Source organism: Miscanthus floridulus, chromosome 2, assembly GCF_019320115.1.
Source record: "Miscanthus floridulus cultivar M001 chromosome 2, ASM1932011v1, whole genome shotgun sequence".
Lineage (NCBI taxonomy): Eukaryota > Viridiplantae > Streptophyta > Magnoliopsida > Poales > Poaceae > Miscanthus > Miscanthus floridulus.
In genome coordinates, this window is record NC_089581.1 from 129,339,200 (window position 1) to 129,359,614 (window position 20,415).

General features: G+C 47.1%; 2 protein-coding genes across 4 annotated transcripts; one reads left to right on the forward strand and one right to left on the reverse strand.

The window, feature by feature from the left end:
- Positions 1–307: 307 nt before the first annotated feature.
- Positions 308–3,694, forward strand: LOC136529765 (probable F-actin-capping protein subunit beta). 2 transcript variants are annotated; one of them, XM_066522839.1, is made up of 8 exons: positions 308–658; positions 1,081–1,151; positions 1,954–2,067; positions 2,239–2,321; positions 2,408–2,469; positions 2,656–2,775; positions 3,167–3,262; positions 3,377–3,694. In XM_066522839.1, exons 1-8 carry the CDS (start codon positions 530–532, stop codon positions 3,458–3,460), a joined length of 759 nt encoding a protein of 252 aa, XP_066378936.1. In that variant the 5' UTR covers positions 308–529; the 3' UTR covers positions 3,461–3,694. The 2 variants fall into 2 exon arrangements, with proteins under 2 accessions (XP_066378936.1, XP_066378942.1); XM_066522845.1 differs by lacking the exon at positions 3,377–3,694 and adding an exon at positions 2,976–3,039 and having other exon boundaries at positions 3,167–3,264.
- A 2,368-nt stretch (positions 3,695–6,062) lies between these two features.
- On the reverse strand, positions 6,063–8,367 carry LOC136529793 (co-chaperone protein p23-1-like). Of its 2 annotated transcripts, XM_066522863.1 has the most exons (6): positions 8,257–8,356; positions 7,538–7,721; positions 7,294–7,453; positions 7,175–7,203; positions 7,028–7,103; positions 6,063–6,342 (listed from the first exon to the last, which is right to left on the reverse strand). In XM_066522863.1, exons 1-6 carry the CDS (start codon positions 8,259–8,261, stop codon positions 6,269–6,271), a joined length of 528 nt encoding a protein of 175 aa, XP_066378960.1. In that variant the 5' UTR covers positions 8,262–8,356; the 3' UTR covers positions 6,063–6,268. The 2 variants fall into 2 exon arrangements, with proteins under 2 accessions (XP_066378960.1, XP_066378955.1); XM_066522858.1 differs by having other exon boundaries at positions 7,538–8,367.
- Between the last annotated feature and the right edge of the window lie 12,048 nt (positions 8,368–20,415).

The following is a 20,415-nucleotide window of genomic DNA, read 5'->3' on the forward strand; positions in this document are numbered from 1 at the left end:
GGTCGGTGGCGCGGCAGGACCTGCCACGTCATCGGTCCCCCAGACCGGCCCACGCCACATCAGCCTTCTGCCACGCCACCATGCATGGCGCGGCATAGGCATTTGGCCGCGCCAGGGTAATAGGCACGGTCAAAAGTGTTAATTTTTTTTAAAAAAAACCCGACAATGTTAGATTTAAAATTATATTAAAAAAATGGTTAAAATTAAAAAAAATTCACCATCTCCTGTAGTCCTATCTTAAACCGTCAAAAAACGCAGTTTGGTGACATGAGCAGCAAACAGAGATTAGAGAGGGATCCAAGAAAGATAACAAAAGAGACTGAAATGGAAAGGCCATCGGAGAGCCACAGGAGCAGCAGGTTGAGGGACGACCAGCTGAATTAGGACGAAAGCAACGAAACCGAAGCGAGTGGAGAGGAAGACGACGACGTCGTAGCGGCAGCAGGAGGAGAAGGGAAGAAACGAGGGATCTACGAGAGGAGGGTGGTGGGCAGGAAGGAAGAATAAGGCGAGCAGAGAGCCGTTCCGCATGGAGGCGGCGATGGATCTGATGCGGCGGATGCCGCCGCGGAGCGCGGAGACGGCGCTCAACGCGCTGCTCTCCCTCCTCCCTGACCACTCCCTCGACCTCCTCTCCCAGGTCGACCTCCCGCTCCAGGTATCCCTCCTCCGCCGTCCCGGTTCGGGCCTCTAATTCCTCTGGTTCGGATAGGGATTAAACTGCGCCAACGCATTTGCTTCCTTCGTCTCAAATCGCTCGCCGGAATTGGACGCTCCGCCGGGCGTGGGCTTGTTTGCCCTGCCATTTTGCACCGTGTTCGTCAAGAAATGCGTGTTCCTTGCCTTCGCGCCTGTAGTGCGCATGGGTTCGTCTGAATCGAGGTCAGGTGGCATCGCGCTGGTCCAAACCCATTTTTACACGTTTCAGTGGCACTGAATCCAAATCATGCTACCCGCCGAATGAATGCTTCCCTGTCGCGTGCTGTTAGATTCTTCAATTCTCGTTGCTTCTCTCTCATCTCACTGTGCTTCCATCCTCTTATACTGAAACACAGGGTCAAACGGTTTATTGTTTTTCAGGTTTGCATGGATAAGGAGGGCTTGAAGGAATACATTCTATGTGAATATAATCGTGACGCTGACTCCTACAGGTCAGAATCAAGATTTCCCCTATGATTACATTTAGCCATTTAGGGGCCGTTTTTTTTTTTTTTTTGAGGAATTGGAACCTCAGGCTATTTGGCTTTGAATTTGACATTCCACAACTTTCCAGGCTATTTGGCTTGGAATTTGACATTCCATAACTTTCCAAAGTTTAGATGTACTAAGTCTATCTTAAATTCATAGGGTGGGAGATTCTATAGATCACCATGCTATGTTTCTACTCTGCAACTTATAGCATACTCTTCGGCTCGCTCCCTTACAGTAGAAATGCAGCATATAAGTATCTCTCTCATATGGCCAATAGGTAGTATACAAATATATTTCGCATACAACCATATTAGCTTAATTGATCTGTGCCTAAATTATGATTATTAGAATAGATTCAATTCCAAGGATCCAAATGAGGCCTTACATTTTATTCATGTTCTTGTTCTCCATTAGCATTGGAAGGTTGGGGGCAGTAGTTGTTAGACTGGACTATTTTTATTTTGTAGCGCATGTTGCAAAAAGGCTCATTGCAGTGCCTGATCTGAACGAGTAAACATGACCCCACGACAGAACTTTAAATCCTTTTTGAAGGAAGCCCTTATTTCCGACCTAAAGCTGTCTGGCATTCCCAATCAATAAAATTAGTGCGCAGGGCGAGATCCATGGATGCTTTAATGAGTCTGATTCAGTATTTATATCAACATAAAAACAATTACTGATTCAGTTGGGTAGTTGGGCAAACTTCAAATCTTGCGGGTCTCTTTTGTTTTGTCATTTGCTGACTGTGTGGTCGATTTGCAGATCTCCTTGGTCAAACAAATATGATCCCCCTTTGGAAGACGGGACAGTTCCTTCTCAAGAGATGAGGAATCTTGAGGTTGAGGCAAATGAAGTTTTCTCAGTGTATCGTGATCAGTAAGATTCGTGTTACATGTTGTTGTCTCCTTAAAGCAGCAGTGCTAAGTAAATGCAATATGAAAGATGGCTATGATCAGCATGGTCCTTAGTTTAGTATCTTTTATTCTTTTTGATGATATCTATCATGTGGATATAAAACAAGTAACAAGATCTCCCGTTAACTATTAGGTACTATGAAGGTGGCATCTCATCTGTTTACATTTGGGAGGATGAAGATAATGGGTTTATCGCATGCTTCTTAATTAAGAAAGGTCTACACAAATGCCTGAAGTGATATAGTTTTTAAATTAGACCGGTTAAACCTCATTTTACTTGAATTTCTTATTGGCTATTTCAGACGGACAAGGAAAAAGAGGGTACATGCAGATTGGTTCATGGGATGCTATTCATGTTATTCAGGTAACTTATGGAAGCCTTGCTTATGAATAACCAATTATTAGACTATCTGTTTTCCTCATGTTAACCTTTGCTGGCAAATAGTTTTTTTTTTTTTTTTTTTTTTTTTTTTGCCTCATTTCTGTCTCCAGGTGTTGCTGTTTTGTTAAGTTTTGGTGTAACAGTTAAACACTTGTTTGATGTTAATAGGTTGGTCCTGAAGAAGAAGGAGCGGCACATTACTGCTTGAACAGCACTGTGATGCTCTCATTGACAACAGACAACAAGCAGTCTGGAACCTTCAACTTGTCTGGATCAATTAGACGGCAGGTTCTGTCTCCCACTTGTTCTCTTCTTAGTCCATCTAGTATTAAATGTTTTCCATACCATGGGCACCGTGTCTTACTTCTAATTAGGGGCACAACTAACTCTCATCCCTATTTTCCACTGCTCTTGTTGTTTATTTAATACGTCTGAGACTTCGTGCACTTAACAATACGCACTGATTTTTTTTTTTTGTGAATTTGTAGGCTAGCTATTATGAACTAACAAGAAATTAGCAACTTTTCAATTGTTTAGGAACTACCAAACTAGGTATGATAATCTGTTTCTGAACTAAATAAGCATTATGTAGGGCATTACTTCTTTGATTAGAAATCCTACCGAGGTATATAGACAATTGGAAGAAGCTAATGTGACAACTATCTGTTTCTATTTGCAGATGAGTATGACCCTTGATGTAGCTGATGGACACCTTGTTAATATGGGGAAAATGATAGAAGAAATGGAGGGGAAGCTGAGAAATTCACTGGACCAGGTAACAGTTTTGCATTGACAATGATTATGGCGAATATTGAGATCTTCCAAAGTTGCCGACGTCATTTGCAACTTGCCAATTCCTTAGCTGCATGCAATATCATTCTGTTGGCAGGTTTATTTCGGGAAGACCAGAGAAATGGTTTGCACTCTTCGGCCACCACCAGAAGTGCTTAATATGAGACTACCTGACAGCTGAGCCAGTGCATAGAAGTGTCAATCTTCACTCTAGGCGTGGTCTGTCTGTGCTTCATAGTTAGTTGTCTGCATCTGTATCGACATTTGTTGAGATATCTATCATAGGAGCTGTTGTGATTAAATGGAAAACATTGAGCGAACCATGGTCAGCTGTATCCGCAAAGTGTTTTGACAGGAGCAAGTGTTTGGAGCAGAACTGAGTTACCAACAAATGAATCTCCATGCAAAATTCTGTTGTTGGCGTTCTTTATCTTCTGAAGATCTGATGGTGTTGTGTTTGGCCTTGCAATCTGTCAAAGCATTAAATATGGTGTTTAGTTTGAGGAGCCAACTCATACCGGATAAGAGCCTGTTCACTGGGTCGTAAACGATCGGAAATTTCTAGCCAGAACAGTATTTTTCTTTCACACCAAACCAGCCAGCAGTAATAATCCACGATCGTATAGGATCGTATCAACATCAGCCGAACAGGCTGAAGGGGGTGCATCGTGAGTCCAATTTTAAATTTGGTGGTCCAAATGCTTAGGAAATGAAGTGGTGCTGGATGAACTTATTCTGTTGCACAAATCAAATAAAAAAAGAGGTGTAGGACTACCATATTTCTCCAATCAAACACCTCCTAATTTTTTGGACCGGAGGACAAAGCTGGGCTCAGAATGAGTTCTTGCGGACTTTCAGTTCCGGTACTGGTCCCAAGGTTTCACAAGTACTATGTCGATCAAAGCCCGAACAGCTGGTTGCACTGCTTGGGCATGCTTATGCCCAGGCTGCACACAAGTGGGGGTTGCCGGCACAGCTTTCCGACGGGCGACGGGCTTTTGGATTTCAGAAGAAACAGCAAGCTTATCAGCCGATCGATCTGCCTCGGTCTACCTGGAAACAGTTACAGTCCGCCTTGACCTTTCCATTTGTCCACAACGAAGATGCCTCTTTCCGGTTGTGCCATTCTCTTATGCCAACCATGTCCAACGTCAGCGATCAAGTAGCCAAGTAGGGGGTGTCAGTACCAACAGTTTCCCAACGGTGTCTTCTAGTGTTATCGGTACTTTGCAACGAAACCAATATGTTTTAAAATCGGACTTCGTATCATTGCGGGATACGAGTTGTTCTGACTTGTATGAGTTCAGGTCACGTACAAAACAGAGGGCGAGGTGCCTTTGGAAAGTAAAAAAGCTGGACCAAAAGAATCAATTCGCTCCTTAATATTACTCCCTCCATTCTAAAATAAGTGTTCACTTCGAAGAGTAATTAATTATAAATTTGACCAAAATATTTTAATATTTATGATACTAAATAGACATCATTTGTTAACCACGTCATATATTTTTATGGTAAATTTATTTAGAGATACAAATACTGATACCATTTTTTATAAATTTAGTCAAACTTGAGATTGGTCGGCTCCTCAAATCGTGAGATGTGCATTTATTTTAGAACGAAGGGAGAATCTATCTATCTATATATATATATATATATATATATATATATATATATATATATATATATATATATATATATATATATATATATATATATATCTATATATATATGCTCCCTCCTTTGTCTTTTTCTCGATAAGAACATGTATATCATTTTTGGAGAAATTAGGTATAGATATAGATAGATACTCTATCATGTCTTCATCTCGATAAGAACATGCATATCGTTTTTGGAGAATTAAATATAGATATAGATATATACTCCCTCCTCTGTCTTCGCCTCAATAATAATGCCCATTGGACAAATTAGACAGATAGATAGATACTCCCTCCTTTGTATTCGTCTCGATAAGAATGCACAGATCGTTTTTGAAGAGAATTAATTTCCAATTTAACTAGATTTATAAAAAAAAGCAGTACGAATATTTATATCTCTATCTATGTTTACCATCAAAATATATTACATTATTTTTAAAAATATTTGGTCAAATTTATTTTAAAATTGGTTGACTTCTCAGGAGATGAGATATACACCTTTTTGAGGCGAAGGTTGCCACATAGTTTTTACTATATATATTTAAATATAACATATATCTAAGTGTATAACAAAAGCTACTAATTATCTATAAAAAGATAAAATAGTGTATAGTTTAAATGGAGGGAGTAGTTACTATATTTTTCTTAGAAACTTGTTAGTCTCTAACTTTACCCAACTCAAATAATTTTAAATTTAACTAAATTTTTACAAAAGAAAATATACTAATGACATCAAATAAGCATCATCAACTATATTTTAATAACACAATAGTGTCAGAAGTAATAATATTCTCTATAAACTTATCAACTTAACGGTTTTCTTTGACATGAACATAAATGTCGATGTCATTTTGATTATTTTAATTTTAATTATTTAGGTGACATGCCACTCCTCCTTAAAATTAATTAGGTGGCATGCCACTCCTTAAAATTTCCTGGCCGACCTAGGTCGATTTTTGAGTCGAGCTGGGAGGTCGACATAGTGATATGGTAACTTGCATCCAGTTTTACGGAGTGTCGGTTCCTCTATTCTGATTACACTATCAGCATCACACCTGTTCAAGCAGTATCACATGTTCTGACGTCTGACGAGCGGCATCAAGAGTCATCAAGAGTCACGTTCCATGATGGATGCAAATAAGCTCTGACCAAATATCATATCAGCAGTTCACAAGGTTCAGCCAAAAACTAAAACAGCACAACTGTTTTGTATTCTTTACTTCATAGGCAGTGAGTGATTCATCCATCAGATTTTACACCAAAAATCTAAGGGAACATCTAGCCTAGCTAGATACTGCAGACACCTATGGCATGGAGCAAACTCAAATGCTTCTTCATGGCTTCACTTCCTCTGCGGCTGCTGCTGCGTTCTCCCCCTTGCTCTCCTCTATCTTACCACCTTCTTCATCTGCATTTTATCCGCAAAACAAGATTAGTACCAGAGTAGAATGTCTTCAAAACGCAAAGAAATGGAACCAGTGAAGGCTGAAATGGTCTTCAGGAGCAAAACAATTTGGACTTCTAATATGACTCCCCACATCACTTTGGTAAACAAGTCAACACTTGACCACTACACTTAGACCATACATCACTGTGCAGAAATCAACACATAAGACTGGCACAGTCTTGCCTAAGAAGCAACACGCAGCAAATGACTGGGTCTAGCAGCTTGAAATGTGGTGTCCACGACAGTCAACAGAACATTTAAGGATATCGTTGTCACAAATTTTAGCAGCCAAACATCAAGATGTAGCAACAACCTAAGAAAATTGAAATTCTAGAAACCGTCATTGTTTTCTGACAGGGTGATACTGATGTGAGCTATTGAGCTATTGTATGCTACTGTTGATGTCACTTGAAAAGAGTCATGAGCCATACTGAGGTTGCAAGAGCTTCTACTACTATGTCAATACACCCTCAGAAATATTCTGGATTACAAGTTAACTATCAACAAGAGATTATTCAAGTATCCAAACCACCCAAATATGTAGTAGAATGTTTGTACCCCCATGATAGTGTAAATCCATGGCTAAATCTAGGAACAGCTGCCCTTAAGTAAATAAACAATTGGGATGACAAGGAGAATGATGTACCTTTGCTAGCACTTTCAACCACATCATCTTCATCCTCCTCAATATCGTCATCATCATCACCTCCCATGTCCAGTTTCTACAATGACAAGGCACCATGAAACTTTGCTCCCATCTTAATCATCAAAAAAACTTTCACTAGACACTTACCGAGAAGTCCATATCACCAAAGTCATTAACTGCAATGTTATGAATAATATGTCACTTCAAGCTAAATTAAATAGTAGTAAGGAAACAAAAACAGAATCAACCAAAACTGAAATACTAACATCCAACATCCTCATCATCCTCATCCTGCCATTTGTCCCAGTCAACCTTCAAGAACACAGGTGGCTTGCCCTCCTTTTTCAGCAGCCTTGGCCACCACTTGCTCTCAGCTTTCTTGATCAGGTAGCATATGGTCCTTGGGGCAACAGCTGCTTTGCTCTCCTGCAAACAGCAAGACCGATAGAATTAGAACCTGAAAAAATGCTACATCCACAAGAGAAAGCATGTGTTAAATAGTAAACCAACCTCCACATTCACAGCATCAAACAGCTTAAGGTCAAACTCATAGGGCAAGTCATCTGAGCCCTTTGCCGAGAAGTTGAAATGGCCTTCAGGCTTCAAGTTCAGCTTCACATCCTTGGCATCGGGCAGCTCTATCGTCAAGAACACCCTGTCGGACCTCTGTGCCCACTTAGTGACTGGGTGGCGACTGCAAAGCAAAATCGGACCCATGAAATTCCTCAAAACCATATTAAAAAATCAACATATATATCTCATCCTCTAAGCAGGTATTGCATAACCAAGAGATGCTACCACAGAATATTCGAATCTCGCAACACCAGCAACTTGCAGGTTACTGGCCGTTTGACGCAATCATCTCATATTTCACCCCGATTAAGGAAGCAGTATTAAGCACAAACATAAGCGCTAGATGTAGGACTACGGAAAGCATCAAGAGCATGGCTACATCAATCAGAAGATTGATAGTTTCAGATTTCCTAGCGACCACGCTAAACAAGTCAGTAACAACAAATTTCTCAGGCGCATCCGTGTCTCCAAGTCAATTTTACCCAACAAACTAGAACAGGCGACCCTCTGAGAACCTATGAGCAAAATAGCGCCATGTTATTCGCACACAATCACACGTCCCACACACACCGCAACCAGAAGAGCACCAAAAACAACCACACCACGTCTCATGAATCCAAGAACAAGAACTACGGAAAGATCGCAACGAGCTGTGCCTCATGCTTCCTCCTCGCGAACGCAGGTGCGCGTCGTGTTGTCTGCGTCGGGGATTTGGGGATTAGGGTTTAGACGACTTGGGGGAAGACCGCCGATGGGGGAGAGGATGCACGCGGGGGGGGGGGGGGGGGGGGGGGGGGGGGGGGGGGGGGGGGGGGGCAGCAGGAGGGTACAAGACTGAGGGTATAAGACTGTGTACAGAACCTAAACAAAAACACCCGTTCTCTAGTTTGAGTCATGCACAGGAAAATAGGTTCGCACCTAAACGGTCCTATTCGCTGGTTGGTTTCTGAGCTGGTTTAGACTAGTTGGGGCTGGTTTATTGTGAGAGGAAAATACTGTTGGCTAGCTGGTTTGGACTGGTTGAAACCAACAAGCGAACAGGATGAAAATTTAGCTTCTCCAACAACAACGTAAATCACTTCCCCGTCATCTACGGTACAACGATAAAAATAACTCCTCTCCTCTCTCTCCCCTCATCACTTCTCTTCCCCTCCCTCCCTCTTCCTCCCAATCTCCCGAAACGGATAGAGCGGCGGCGCGAGCGCACCTCGGCGTTGCCCGGACCTTGGCGCGGCGATGGCCGCCCTCGCGGGTGGCACGTCGGTGGCCCCTCCCCCTCCGCCTCCTTCCTCCCTCTCTCTCTGCTCTTGACCTCCTCCTCCTCTCTCTACCTCTATTGGTCTCTCCCCTTGCCCTCTCTCTCTTCCTCGCTCCTCGCCCCGAACGCCACTGATCCCCGCGATGCGCGCGTGCGGTGACCTACCCCGGCACGCCGGCTAGCCAGCCGGCCCCTGGCGAGACGACAACGCCAGCCTAGGGTTTCGCGTCTCCATTGCTCGGCTGTCCCTGGATCGACCGAGGCCCGACGTGGGTGATGCCGTGCCTGCCGCCTTGTCGCGGTACCCGTCGGCAGCGCCTCGAGGCGGACCTTGCTACGCCAGTGGCTCCCTACCGCGAACCCGTCTCGCTGCGCCGACGGCTCCCCATCGCGGTCCCACCTTGCCGCGACGGCGGCTCCCTGTCGTGAACCCGCCTCACCGCGCCGGTCGCTCCTCGCCACCTCATACGGGCCCAACATGTTGACGGCGCAAGGATTTGGGTCGAGGAGAGATACGACGAAAAGAGGACGCATATCTGGGTTCCCTCTCTCCTTCTACCCAAAATAGGCGCTCCCTTTGCCTATTCTGTTGGATGCTGTTTTTTTACTGTGCAGGACGCAAAATGGGTTTGGGTAGCGGTATGCATGGCTTGTTGGAGACAGTCTAAAGCACCTCGTTTGCCTATTAACAAAACGATGAGAGATATATTGATGAAATAGAGGATATATGACATACCATATATGAGAGACCAAAGTTGACATACCATATATGAGAGACCAAAGTTGAGAAGTGTCTTGGTCTCGTCTATGATCCATGCGTGATGAATGATTGACATAAGATTTGAGAGGTTTAAGGCTTTTCTAGTTGAGTTCATATTCATATATGCTTGGTTATGCTAATAGTTTAACGAAGGCATCATGTTCTGTTACATTGAGTGTGTTGTGCAACATGTCTCTTGGCTTGTGAATGTGCAAGTGTTGGGTGTGCCAAGACGGTCAGCGGCAATGGAGAAGGTCAAGTGTGGAGTCAATGTGCGATGGACCGGGAGCAGTGAAGGCCGGATGAGAAGGCTTGAGCCAAAGGACCAGAGGCCGGAGAACAAACAGTGTGTGGCTCACATTAGAAACATGAAGAGAAAGAGTACATGGGTAATGGAGACGACGTTGACTAAGTCATAGGGTGGGGTTCGACCAGGTCACAGCGAGGTGTCGCAAGCACTTGGGTCGCCGAGCCGAGGACATGAATGTCAGACATGCATTGACATCAGTTAGTCATGCTTTGGCGAGGCATGCATGAGGGTTTGCTGATTTGGCCCTCAAGACCAGGGATGGACGGTTTGATGGTTTGAGCCTCAAAATTATTGGATGAGGGTTTTTTGGTTTGGGCCTTAGAACCAGGCATGGACGGTTTAGTGGTTTGGGCCTTAAAACCATCGATGGCAGGTTTGACCGGTTCGGGCCTCAAAACTGGAGATTGTGAGATCAATAGACATGTGGTGGAATTTTGGAGCTTATGTCGATGCACAAAAGTAGAGTTGAGAAGGTTTTGGGTCCATTGGATCAATTAAAGAAAAACTTGGATAGATTTGCCCCTAGGGGGAATTGGACAAGTGCTTTATGTAAGGGCATCTTGGGAAATAGCCAAGTACACTACAAGAAAAAGTCGCTCTAGGCATGCTTTCGTAGTAAAGTAGGCCGAAAGTGTCTCTACATGAGTACATAAAGACACTTCTTGAAACAATTTGAAGGACATCTCAATATGATACAACATTAGACACATTTTCACTATCAATAGGTATGCAAAGACACTTTTTAGAATGATATTGAAAACATCTCAAAATGACACGGTGTTAGACTCATTTTTCATCGCCAATAGCGTATAGACACGTAAAGTTATTACCTCTAGTTGCTCAACCATACTTGTCATAGTGGTAGTGGTGGTAAGGTTGCATGCAAAAGGTTGCAAGTTCAACCACACGTTGTACAATGTATCTATTTTGGTAGGCACACACTATAAATGTATCTACTAAACCATCTCTATATTTCTTAGTACACGATATCTTGTCACTATACACAACATGGACTATGTTAGTACACACATAATATAGATGTATATCTATGAGAACGTCTCTATTAATCTTAACACATAACGAAGCACTGCTATACAACGTAACTACACAATAACACACGTTATATAAATGTATCTATAAATGTGTATCAATATGCATAGGCAAGCAACTAACGTCTCTATAAAATATCTTTTTAACTCCTTGATATGGTTAGAGAATTCATCTCTACAAGTCCTAACGTGGTCCATGCACAAGTCATCGGAGCATTGAGGCGCTGGACCAATTGGCAGAGGGGAAACCCTAGCTTAGCGTTAGCTAGGTAGGTGTTGGACAAAGGAGAATCAAGGCGTCGGACTAACTAGTAGCACTATTCATAGAAGCCAGCAAGCAGAGCAGTAGGCGTAAGACCTTGTATACAGTTAGGGGGACGAACCATCAGAGGTAGCATCTGATGGGCAACAGAGAGGTTCTAGAGAAGGTTTTGGGGCGTTGGACCCATCCGAGGGGCAACGTCGAACCATCTGATGACATGGCCTAGTCGTCAGTGACTCAGACGATGACAATGGTCGACAATGGCTAGCTAACGGTCACATGAAACAAAGACATCGAACTCTGATAAGATTAGTCATCTAACAATCCAACATCGGACCGTCTGACAGTCCGTAGCGAAGGTTGTCCAAGTTCCAAATGGCTAGTTTCATTTGGGGGCTATAAATATGACCCAACTAGCCATTTTGGAATTGTTGGAGTGTGTTGAGATTATAGGAGTGTTGAGACACCCCACCAAGTGTTCTAACCACCACAAGTGCTTAAGAGAAGATTAGGTGATTAGTGTGAGTGCTTTGTAAAGTGCTTAGGCTAGTTAGAACTACTTAATTGCGCTTGTTCTAGGTTTAGGCCTAGTGTGTAGTGAGGTTTGCCCACCTCGAATAGAAAGGTGCTTGTGCGTACCATGTTTGCACTCGATAGGGCTTGTAGTATTGCGAGACCACACCAATTGCGTTTGTGATGTGGCCGCCACTATGTACCGAAGGGAATGAGGCTCACGGTGGTTTGGCCGGAAGCTCGATAGTGAAGACGATTGAAACGACCCAATTTCCATGAAGGGAAATCCACAACGTCGAAGTGTAATAAGATCATTGTAGATCATATTACCCAAATTTCAGTCAAATATCACATCCATACGACGATAATATCAGAGTACAAATAGTGCGAAATTACATAATTTATTACATCGCCGCATTGGCGGAATCAAAAGTAGCATTCATTCAGAATAGCTTGAAGATAAGATCACCAAACTCGAGCGTAGGCACGAACCCCTCATCCGTCAAACTCCTCGGAGCTATACTCCTCAGTAGAACCTGTGTGCCAAAATTTATCAGTACGATTTGTACTGGCCACTCCCATCCCTATGAGCATTGCTTTGTGGAAATTGGATGCAAGATGGGTATAAGCAAAGTGAACCTATAAGGCTAGGGTTTCCTATGCAATATCATATCAAGTAAATAGTAATAGTTTGTCCAGTTTGAACACCATTCCCACACCTATTCCACCCCATTCCCTTTTCCACGCCAGGTTTCGATCCTGGGATCGATACACCACCATCTCCATACCATCACCATACCATACCATACCATCGCTCAGTCGACAGGCCAACTCCCTCTCGGCACTGTCTCAAGGCCTGTAGCCCCTAGCTACGACCGACACTCTCTCACGGAGGAAGAAGAGAAGGACTCATCTCACTATCTAGTTTAAGTGACACCTAGGAAAGGTCCATAGCCAACAAGTCAGCACATGTATCGATCGATCAACCATACACTCTACAGAGGTTTTACATAACCACAAGATCTGCCTTCCTCGCTGACCGTCGTCAACTAGGCTGATTCCGGCCGCTTGCTAGCCTAGGATAATGCCACTCTACCATTCAGCCCTGGTTCACCCCAAGTCAAGTCTGGGGTGGCTAAAACTGTGAGTCATGAGCCGGGTCCACAAGGTCTCCATGAAGTCTTGGAAGGGTGTGGGGGAAATCCTCTGTGCCCTGTACCTCCTTACACTATCCGCTATCAACCTAACAGTAGTGGCAATATCCTACCAAGTAGTCCAGCCATCCCGCACCATATAGGGCGAGTGGTACGTAAGGCTTCCCGGTGAATCTGAGTACTAGTAAGTCCTTAGGGATGACCAAGCCAGAATGTCTCCATCAGGGTTTCCATTCATCGTGCCACCACAGCACCTCCATCCCAGGCTCCACCCGTCACAGGTTCACACCCAAGTCCACCTCATATACCATTTACCCACCACAGGTATCCATTTCCAGGGGTGCCCAGGTAGCATCCCATAGTAAGACTTGCCCCAGGCTCGTCGTATACTCCAACTTGGTCGACACAACCCTCACCCTCCACACACCCAAGTCACACACGCAACACTCTCCCCATAGTCCAGATAACACCAGTATCCACCACGCACGTAGTATAAGCGTAGTAGAAGTATGAGTAATGAAATATATAGCAGTAAGCATGTGTCTAGCCTAATAGCAGGGTATGCAGGGGTATGGTTGCGTCAAGGTAAAGGCTTTCAAGCAAGCATACTACCATGCAAGTCCTAGCATAGTATAATTGTAGTAGTAAAGTAAAGCGATAGCAGTTTTATATTAGCCATGCGTAATAGGTGCTATGAGATTGGGTGGGATGTGGCACCTTCAGTATAGTCATCTCCGTACTCCACACGATACTCATGGTCCTCATCTGTTAGGTTCTCCTTCGAGTCTACAACGTTTGCATTATAGTCGCGTTAGCGGCGTCTATAGAGTAGCACAAAGAAGCAATGAAAATTCAAAAGAGTCAAATGCACTCAAACATGAGTTCATTGCGTAGAGCTTGATTTTAGATGAATTTTGGTCATGGTCTCGTATTTTTCTGAGGTCGTATGAATTAGTTATGAATTCCTGAAGTTTAAATCCTTTCTGGAATTGAATAAAGGCTGAATTAATCCTAGGCTGACACGTGTCACGGTGTCACTGGTCCACGTGGCATGCTGACGTCAGCATGATGTCATTGTCTCAATTCCGAGCTGATAGGTGGGTTTAAGGGCTCTTGGGTCGCAGACATGTGGGTCCCTCGTGATGTCAGCATCTGACGTGTGGGTCCAGCATGTCTGTGCTGCTGACATGTGGGGCCAGGTCAACGGTCAACATTGATAGGTCAACGGTCAATATGTGCCGGTCTCAAACGGGCCTTGGTGGGCTCAGGTCGGGCCGGTGTGGGCCAGGCTGGGCCGAACACGTGGCATGCTGACGCTGCCACGTCATGGCTGTGGGCTCTTATTGGGCTTCGTCCACAGTGTGGCTCACACCGTGTGGCTCATGGTGGACCAATGCTTATGGTCCATGGACTTATGGCAGGGCGCATGGTTGATCAAGTCCACCGTCTCTTCTCCTCGGCTCGACTCATGTGCACCGGGTGCAGGGCTGCGCTGCTCACCTTGCCCCTTCTCCTCTGTTCTTCCATGGCGCGCTCCCACCGGCGACGTGCTCACTGGCGAGCTCCCATAATGACTCAGGCATCCAATAGAGGTGGGGAAAAAGCCTCCCTGTGCCACGGCGACTGCAATGGTGGAGTCAGGGCAACGGATGGTGCATCCTAAGTCACTGGTCACAGCGAACGGTGGCTCGAGCACAACCGGCGTGCGGGAATGGCGCAGGTGCAGCGGCATTGGCCGGCTCTATGGTGCGCATGGGCATCACAATGCTCCAGCGGGCATGTTGGGTAGGTCGAGGGGTCCTCTAGGGCCTCCGATGGCTTTGGCCATGGCGGACGGCCTTCCGATCATGTCGGTGGCGTTAGTGTGGTGGCTATGGCCTCGAAGGGCGTCATAGTGGGGCATGTAGGCTCCTACGGATCCGTGTGGATGCGGCGAGGGCGTCCAGAGCTCAGGGTAGGACTTCCGGTTCCTAGGTGGCCGGTAGGGTCTTCCCGGCGGCCACGGCGACATGGTGACGACGGCAAGGCGCGTGGGTCACTACGGGCTCCTGCGGGGTGGTTGCGGTGTGTGCGTGAGTTACCCATGGCTTCAGCGAATGGAACGGGCAAGTCAAGGAGGCGCCAGGCGCCCCCGGCGGTACTGGCCATGGCGGTCGATGCTCAGACCGGTGGTCGGGTGCTCGGACCTGTGGTCTGGTGCTCAGACTGGTGGTCGGGTGCTCGGACCTGTGGTCTGGTGCTCGGACTGGTGGTCGAGTGCTCGGACTGGTGGTCGGGTGCTCGGACCAGTGGTCTAGTGCTCGGACTGGTGGTCAGGTGCTCAGACCTGTGGTTTGGTGCTCGGACTAGTGGTCGGGTGCTCGGACTGGTGGTGGCTGCGTCATGGCGACGGCGTTGTGAGCGCAGCATGCGTGCTCGGCTATGGCGTCCGAGGAACCTAGAGAGGCCTACAACATCCAAGGGCTTAGGGATGGTCACGGTCAACGTGAGTGTGATGTGCTCATGTGCCTAGAGGCCAGGGATGGCCTTGGCCTACGCGCTCATGGTATGGAGCGCCATGGCCGGAGTAGCAAGGTCCAGTGGCGAGCAGGGAATGAACCGGGGCTCACCGTGGGTGCTGTGGAAGAAAGGATGGCGGTGCAATGTCAAGTTGCGGCCATGTAGCTCCGGAAGCAGTGCCGTGCAGTGCCGACCCGCGATCATGATGACAACGACGGTGTCGCCCTTGGCTCCGGTGACTTCAGCAGCGTGCGGGGCTCCGATCCTCCTCTCACGATCTCCTTCTCGGCCCTCTACTCTTGGTGTGGTGTGGCTGCTGTGCCACCAAGCGGCGGCAGAGGCTGAGGGAGGAGCTAGGGTGCCAGGCGTGAGCGGCGTGCGGGCTGGCTTTATAGCTGAGCACCGTGCCTCCCAGGGCAGATGGCATCGTGCGGTGGAGGCGGATGCATCGCATCAGACGGTGGTGCGAGGTTGCGTGGGCCGTGGCGCAAGGGGACAGGGTCATGCCCCGGGCGTGACCCCCTAGCCCGCCCCTGCCATAGCTGTTGGGCACCGATCGTGTAGGCGGTTGAGGCATGGGTGAGGAAGATGACACTATAGACGGGGGGGGGGGTGCGGCTGACATGCGGGGTCCAGCGGCCAGTGGCTACGAGCGAGACAGACGGGTGCGCGGGCGTGGGCAACGCGCTGGGCTGACTCATGGGCTGTGTACGGGTTGCACCGGTGCAAGGTGGGCGCGGTTGGGCTAGCTGGGCCGCGAAGCCGAGCAGCCTGTGCTGCGAGGCCTTCTTCCTCGTTTCCTTTTTTCTGTTTTTCATTTCATCTCTTTTGTTTGAATTCAAATTTGGTTCTAAAATTTGAATTCCAAATTGGTGCACCTAATTTATTGGAGCTGTTAAGCATATCATAACTCAAATGGAAATCCAAATCACATTCAATGTATGCAACACTTATTTGTTAGAATTTAAATAAACACAATTAACTAATGACATGCCATGCTTATGTGTTAACTTGGGTTGGGGTTAGACCTAATGCATTTCTTAGGTTGGGTTACTATACATGACACACATCATCACATGGAAGTTTTGAGAAAAAATTTGTAGTTGGTATTTTTGGTGTGTGGATTTTGGGTTGTTACAACGATGAGGAGCGGTCTAGGAGAGGCATTTCGGAGACCCATTTGCGCATGGGGATGATCTAATGCCATCCACAAAGTTATCTGACTTGGAGCTTGGCCCTTGTGAGGACTTCCTTGCGAGGGGACTCCAATGAGGACTAGGGAAAAGTTTTGCGTGCTTTTTGATACCTCGGTAAAAATACCAGAGTCATCGATGGAAGTTTACATCTCTATCTCAATTAGGCTTCCACATTTACATTGTGTATACCTTGGTTGTGTGCTTTACCTTCCTAACTTAGTTGATACGCTAGTTGATAGGATTAGAACCTAGGCAGCTATTGGCGGTCCTTAACTCAACTATTTTGCCAACTACTTAATTGCGCTTGTTCTAGGTTTAGGCCTAGTGTGTAGTGAGGTTTGCCCACCTCGAATAGAAAGGTGCTTGTGCGTACCATGTTTGCACTCGATAGGGCTTGTAGTATTGCGAGACCACACCAATTGCGTTTGTGATGTGGCCGCCACTATGTACCGAAGGGAATGAGGCTCACGGTGGTTTGGCCGGAAGCTCGATAGTGAAGACGATTGAAACGACCCAATTTCCATGAAGGGAAATCCACAACGTCGAAGTGTAATAAGATCATTGTAGATCATATTACCCAAATTTCAGTCAAATATCACATCCATACGACGATAATATCAGAGTACAAATAGTGCGAAATTACATAATTTATTACATCGCCGCATTGGCGGAATCAAAAGTAGCATTCATTCAGAATAGCTTGAAGATAAGATCACCAAACTCGAGCGTAGGCACGAACCCCTCATCCGTCAAACTCCTCGGAGCTATACTCCTCAGTAGAACCTGTGTGCCAAAATTTATCAGTACGATTTGTACTGGCCACTCCCATCCCTATGAGCATTGCTTTGTGGAAATTGGATGCAAGATGGGTATAAGCAAAGTGAACCTATAAGGCTAGGGTTTCCTATGCAATATCATATCAAGTAAATAGTAATAGTTTGTCCAGTTTGAACACCATTCCCACACCTATTCCACCCCATTCCCTTTTCCACGCCAGGTTTCGATCCTGGGATCGATACACCACCATCTCCATACCATCACCATACCATACCATACCATCGCTCAGTCGACAGGCCAACTCCCTCTCGGCACTGTCTCAAGGCCTGTAGCCCCTAGCTACGACCGACACTCTCTCACGGAGGAAGAAGAGAAGGACTCATCTCACTATCTAGTTTAAGTGACACCTAGGAAAGGTCCATAGCCAACAAGTCAGCACATGTATCGATCGATCAACCATACACTCTACAGAGGTTTTACATAACCACAAGATCTGCCTTCCTCGCTGACCGTCGTCAACTAGGCTGATTCCGGCCGCTTGCTAGCCTAGGATAATGCCACTCTACCATTCAGCCCTGGTTCACCCCAAGTCAAGTCTGGGGTGGCTAAAACTGTGAGTCATGAGCCGGGTCCACAAGGTCTCCATGAAGTCTTGGAAGGGTGTGGGGGAAATCCTCTGTGCCCTGTACCTCCTTACACTATCCGCTATCAACCTAACAGTAGTGGCAATATCCTACCAAGTAGTCCAGCCATCCCGCACCATATAGGGCGAGTGGTACGTAAGGCTTCCCGGTGAATCTGAGTACTAGTAAGTCCTTAGGGATGACCAAGCCAGAATGTCTCCATCAGGGTTTCCATTCATCGTGCCACCACAGCACCTCCATCCCAGGCTCCACCCGTCACAGGTTCACACCCAAGTCCACCTCATATACCATTTACCCACCACAGGTATCCATTTCCAGGGGTGCCCAGGTAGCATCCCATAGTAAGACTTGCCCCAGGCTCGTCGTATACTCCAACTTGGTCGACACAACCCTCACCCTCCACACACCCAAGTCACACACGCAACACTCTCCCCATAGTCCAGATAACACCAGTATCCACCACGCACGTAGTATAAGCGTAGTAGAAGTATGAGTAATGAAATATATAGCAGTAAGCATGTGTCTAGCCTAATAGCAGGGTATGCAGGGGTATGGTTGCGTCAAGGTAAAGGCTTTCAAGCAAGCATACTACCATGCAAGTCCTAGCATAGTATAATTGTAGTAGTAAAGTAAAGCGATAGCAGTTTTATATTAGCCATGCGTAATAGGTGCTATGAGATTGGGTGGGATGTGGCACCTTCAGTATAGTCATCTCCGTACTCCACACGATACTCATGGTCCTCATCTGTTAGGTTCTCCTTCGAGTCTACAACGTTTGCATTATAGTCGCGTTAGCGGCGTCTATAGAGTAGCACAAAGAAGCAATGAAAATTCAAAAGAGTCAAATGCACTCAAACATGAGTTCATTGCGTAGAGCTTGATTTTAGATGAATTTTGGTCATGGTCTCGTATTTTTCTGAGGTCGTATGAATTAGTTATGAATTCCTGAAGTTTAAATCCTTTCTGGAATTGAATAAAGGCTGAATTAATCCTAGGCTGACACGTGTCACGGTGTCACTGGTCCACGTGGCATGCTGACGTCAGCATGATGTCATTGTCTCAATTCCGAGCTGATAGGTGGGTTTAAGGGCTCTTGGGTCGCAGACATGTGGGTCCCTCGTGATGTCAGCATCTGACGTGTGGGTCCAGCATGTCTGTGCTGCTGACATGTGGGGCCAGGTCAACGGTCAACATTGATAGGTCAACGGTCAATATGTGCCGGTCTCAAACGGGCCTTGGTGGGCTCAGGTCGGGCCGGTGTGGGCCAGGCTGGGCCGAACACGTGGCATGCTGACGCTGCCACGTCATGGCTGTGGGCTCTTATTGGGCTTCGTCCACAGTGTGGCTCACACCGTGTGGCTCATGGTGGACCAATGCTTATGGTCCATGGACTTATGGCAGGGCGCATGGTTGATCAAGTCCACCGTCTCTTCTCCTCGGCTCGACTCATGTGCACCGGGTGCAGGGCTGCGCTGCTCACCTTGCCCCTTCTCCTCTGTTCTTCCATGGCGCGCTCCCACCGGCGACGTGCTCACTGGCGAGCTCCCATAATGACTCAGGCATCCAATAGAGGTGGGGAAAAGCCTCCCTGTGCCACGGCGACTGCAATGGTGGAGTCAGGGCAACGGATGGTGCATCCTAAGTCACTGGTCACAGCGAACGGTGGCTCGAGCACAACCGGCGTGCGGGAATGGCGCAGGTGCAGCGGCATTGGCCGGCTCTATGGTGCGCATGGGCATCACAATGCTCCAGCGGGCATGTTGGGTAGGTCGAGGGGTCCTCTAGGGCCTCCGATGGCTTTGGCCATGGCGGACGGCCTTCCGATCATGTCGGTGGCGTTAGTGTGGTGGCTATGGCCTCGAAGGGCGTCATAGTGGGGCATGTAGGCTCCTACGGATCCGTGTGGATGCGGCGAGGGCGTCCAGAGCTCAGGGTAGGACTTCCGGTTCCTAGGTGGCCGGTAGGGTCTTCCCGGCGGCCACGGCGACATGGTGACGACGGCAAGGCGCGTGGGTCACTACGGGCTCCTGCGGGGTGGTTGCGGTGTGTGCGTGAGTTACCCATGGCTTCAGCGAATGGAACGGGCAAGTCAAGGAGGCGCCAGGCGCCCCCGGCGGTACTGGCCATGGCGGTCGATGCTCAGACCGGTGGTCGGGTGCTCGGACCTGTGGTCTGGTGCTCAGACTGGTGGTCGGGTGCTCGGACCTGTGGTCTGGTGCTCGGACTGGTGGTCGAGTGCTCGGACTGGTGGTCGGGTGCTCGGACCAGTGGTCTAGTGCTCGGACTGGTGGTCAGGTGCTCAGACCTGTGGTTTGGTGCTCGGACTAGTGGTCGGGTGCTCGGACTGGTGGTGGCTGCGTCATGGCGACGGCGTTGTGAGCGCAGCATGCGTG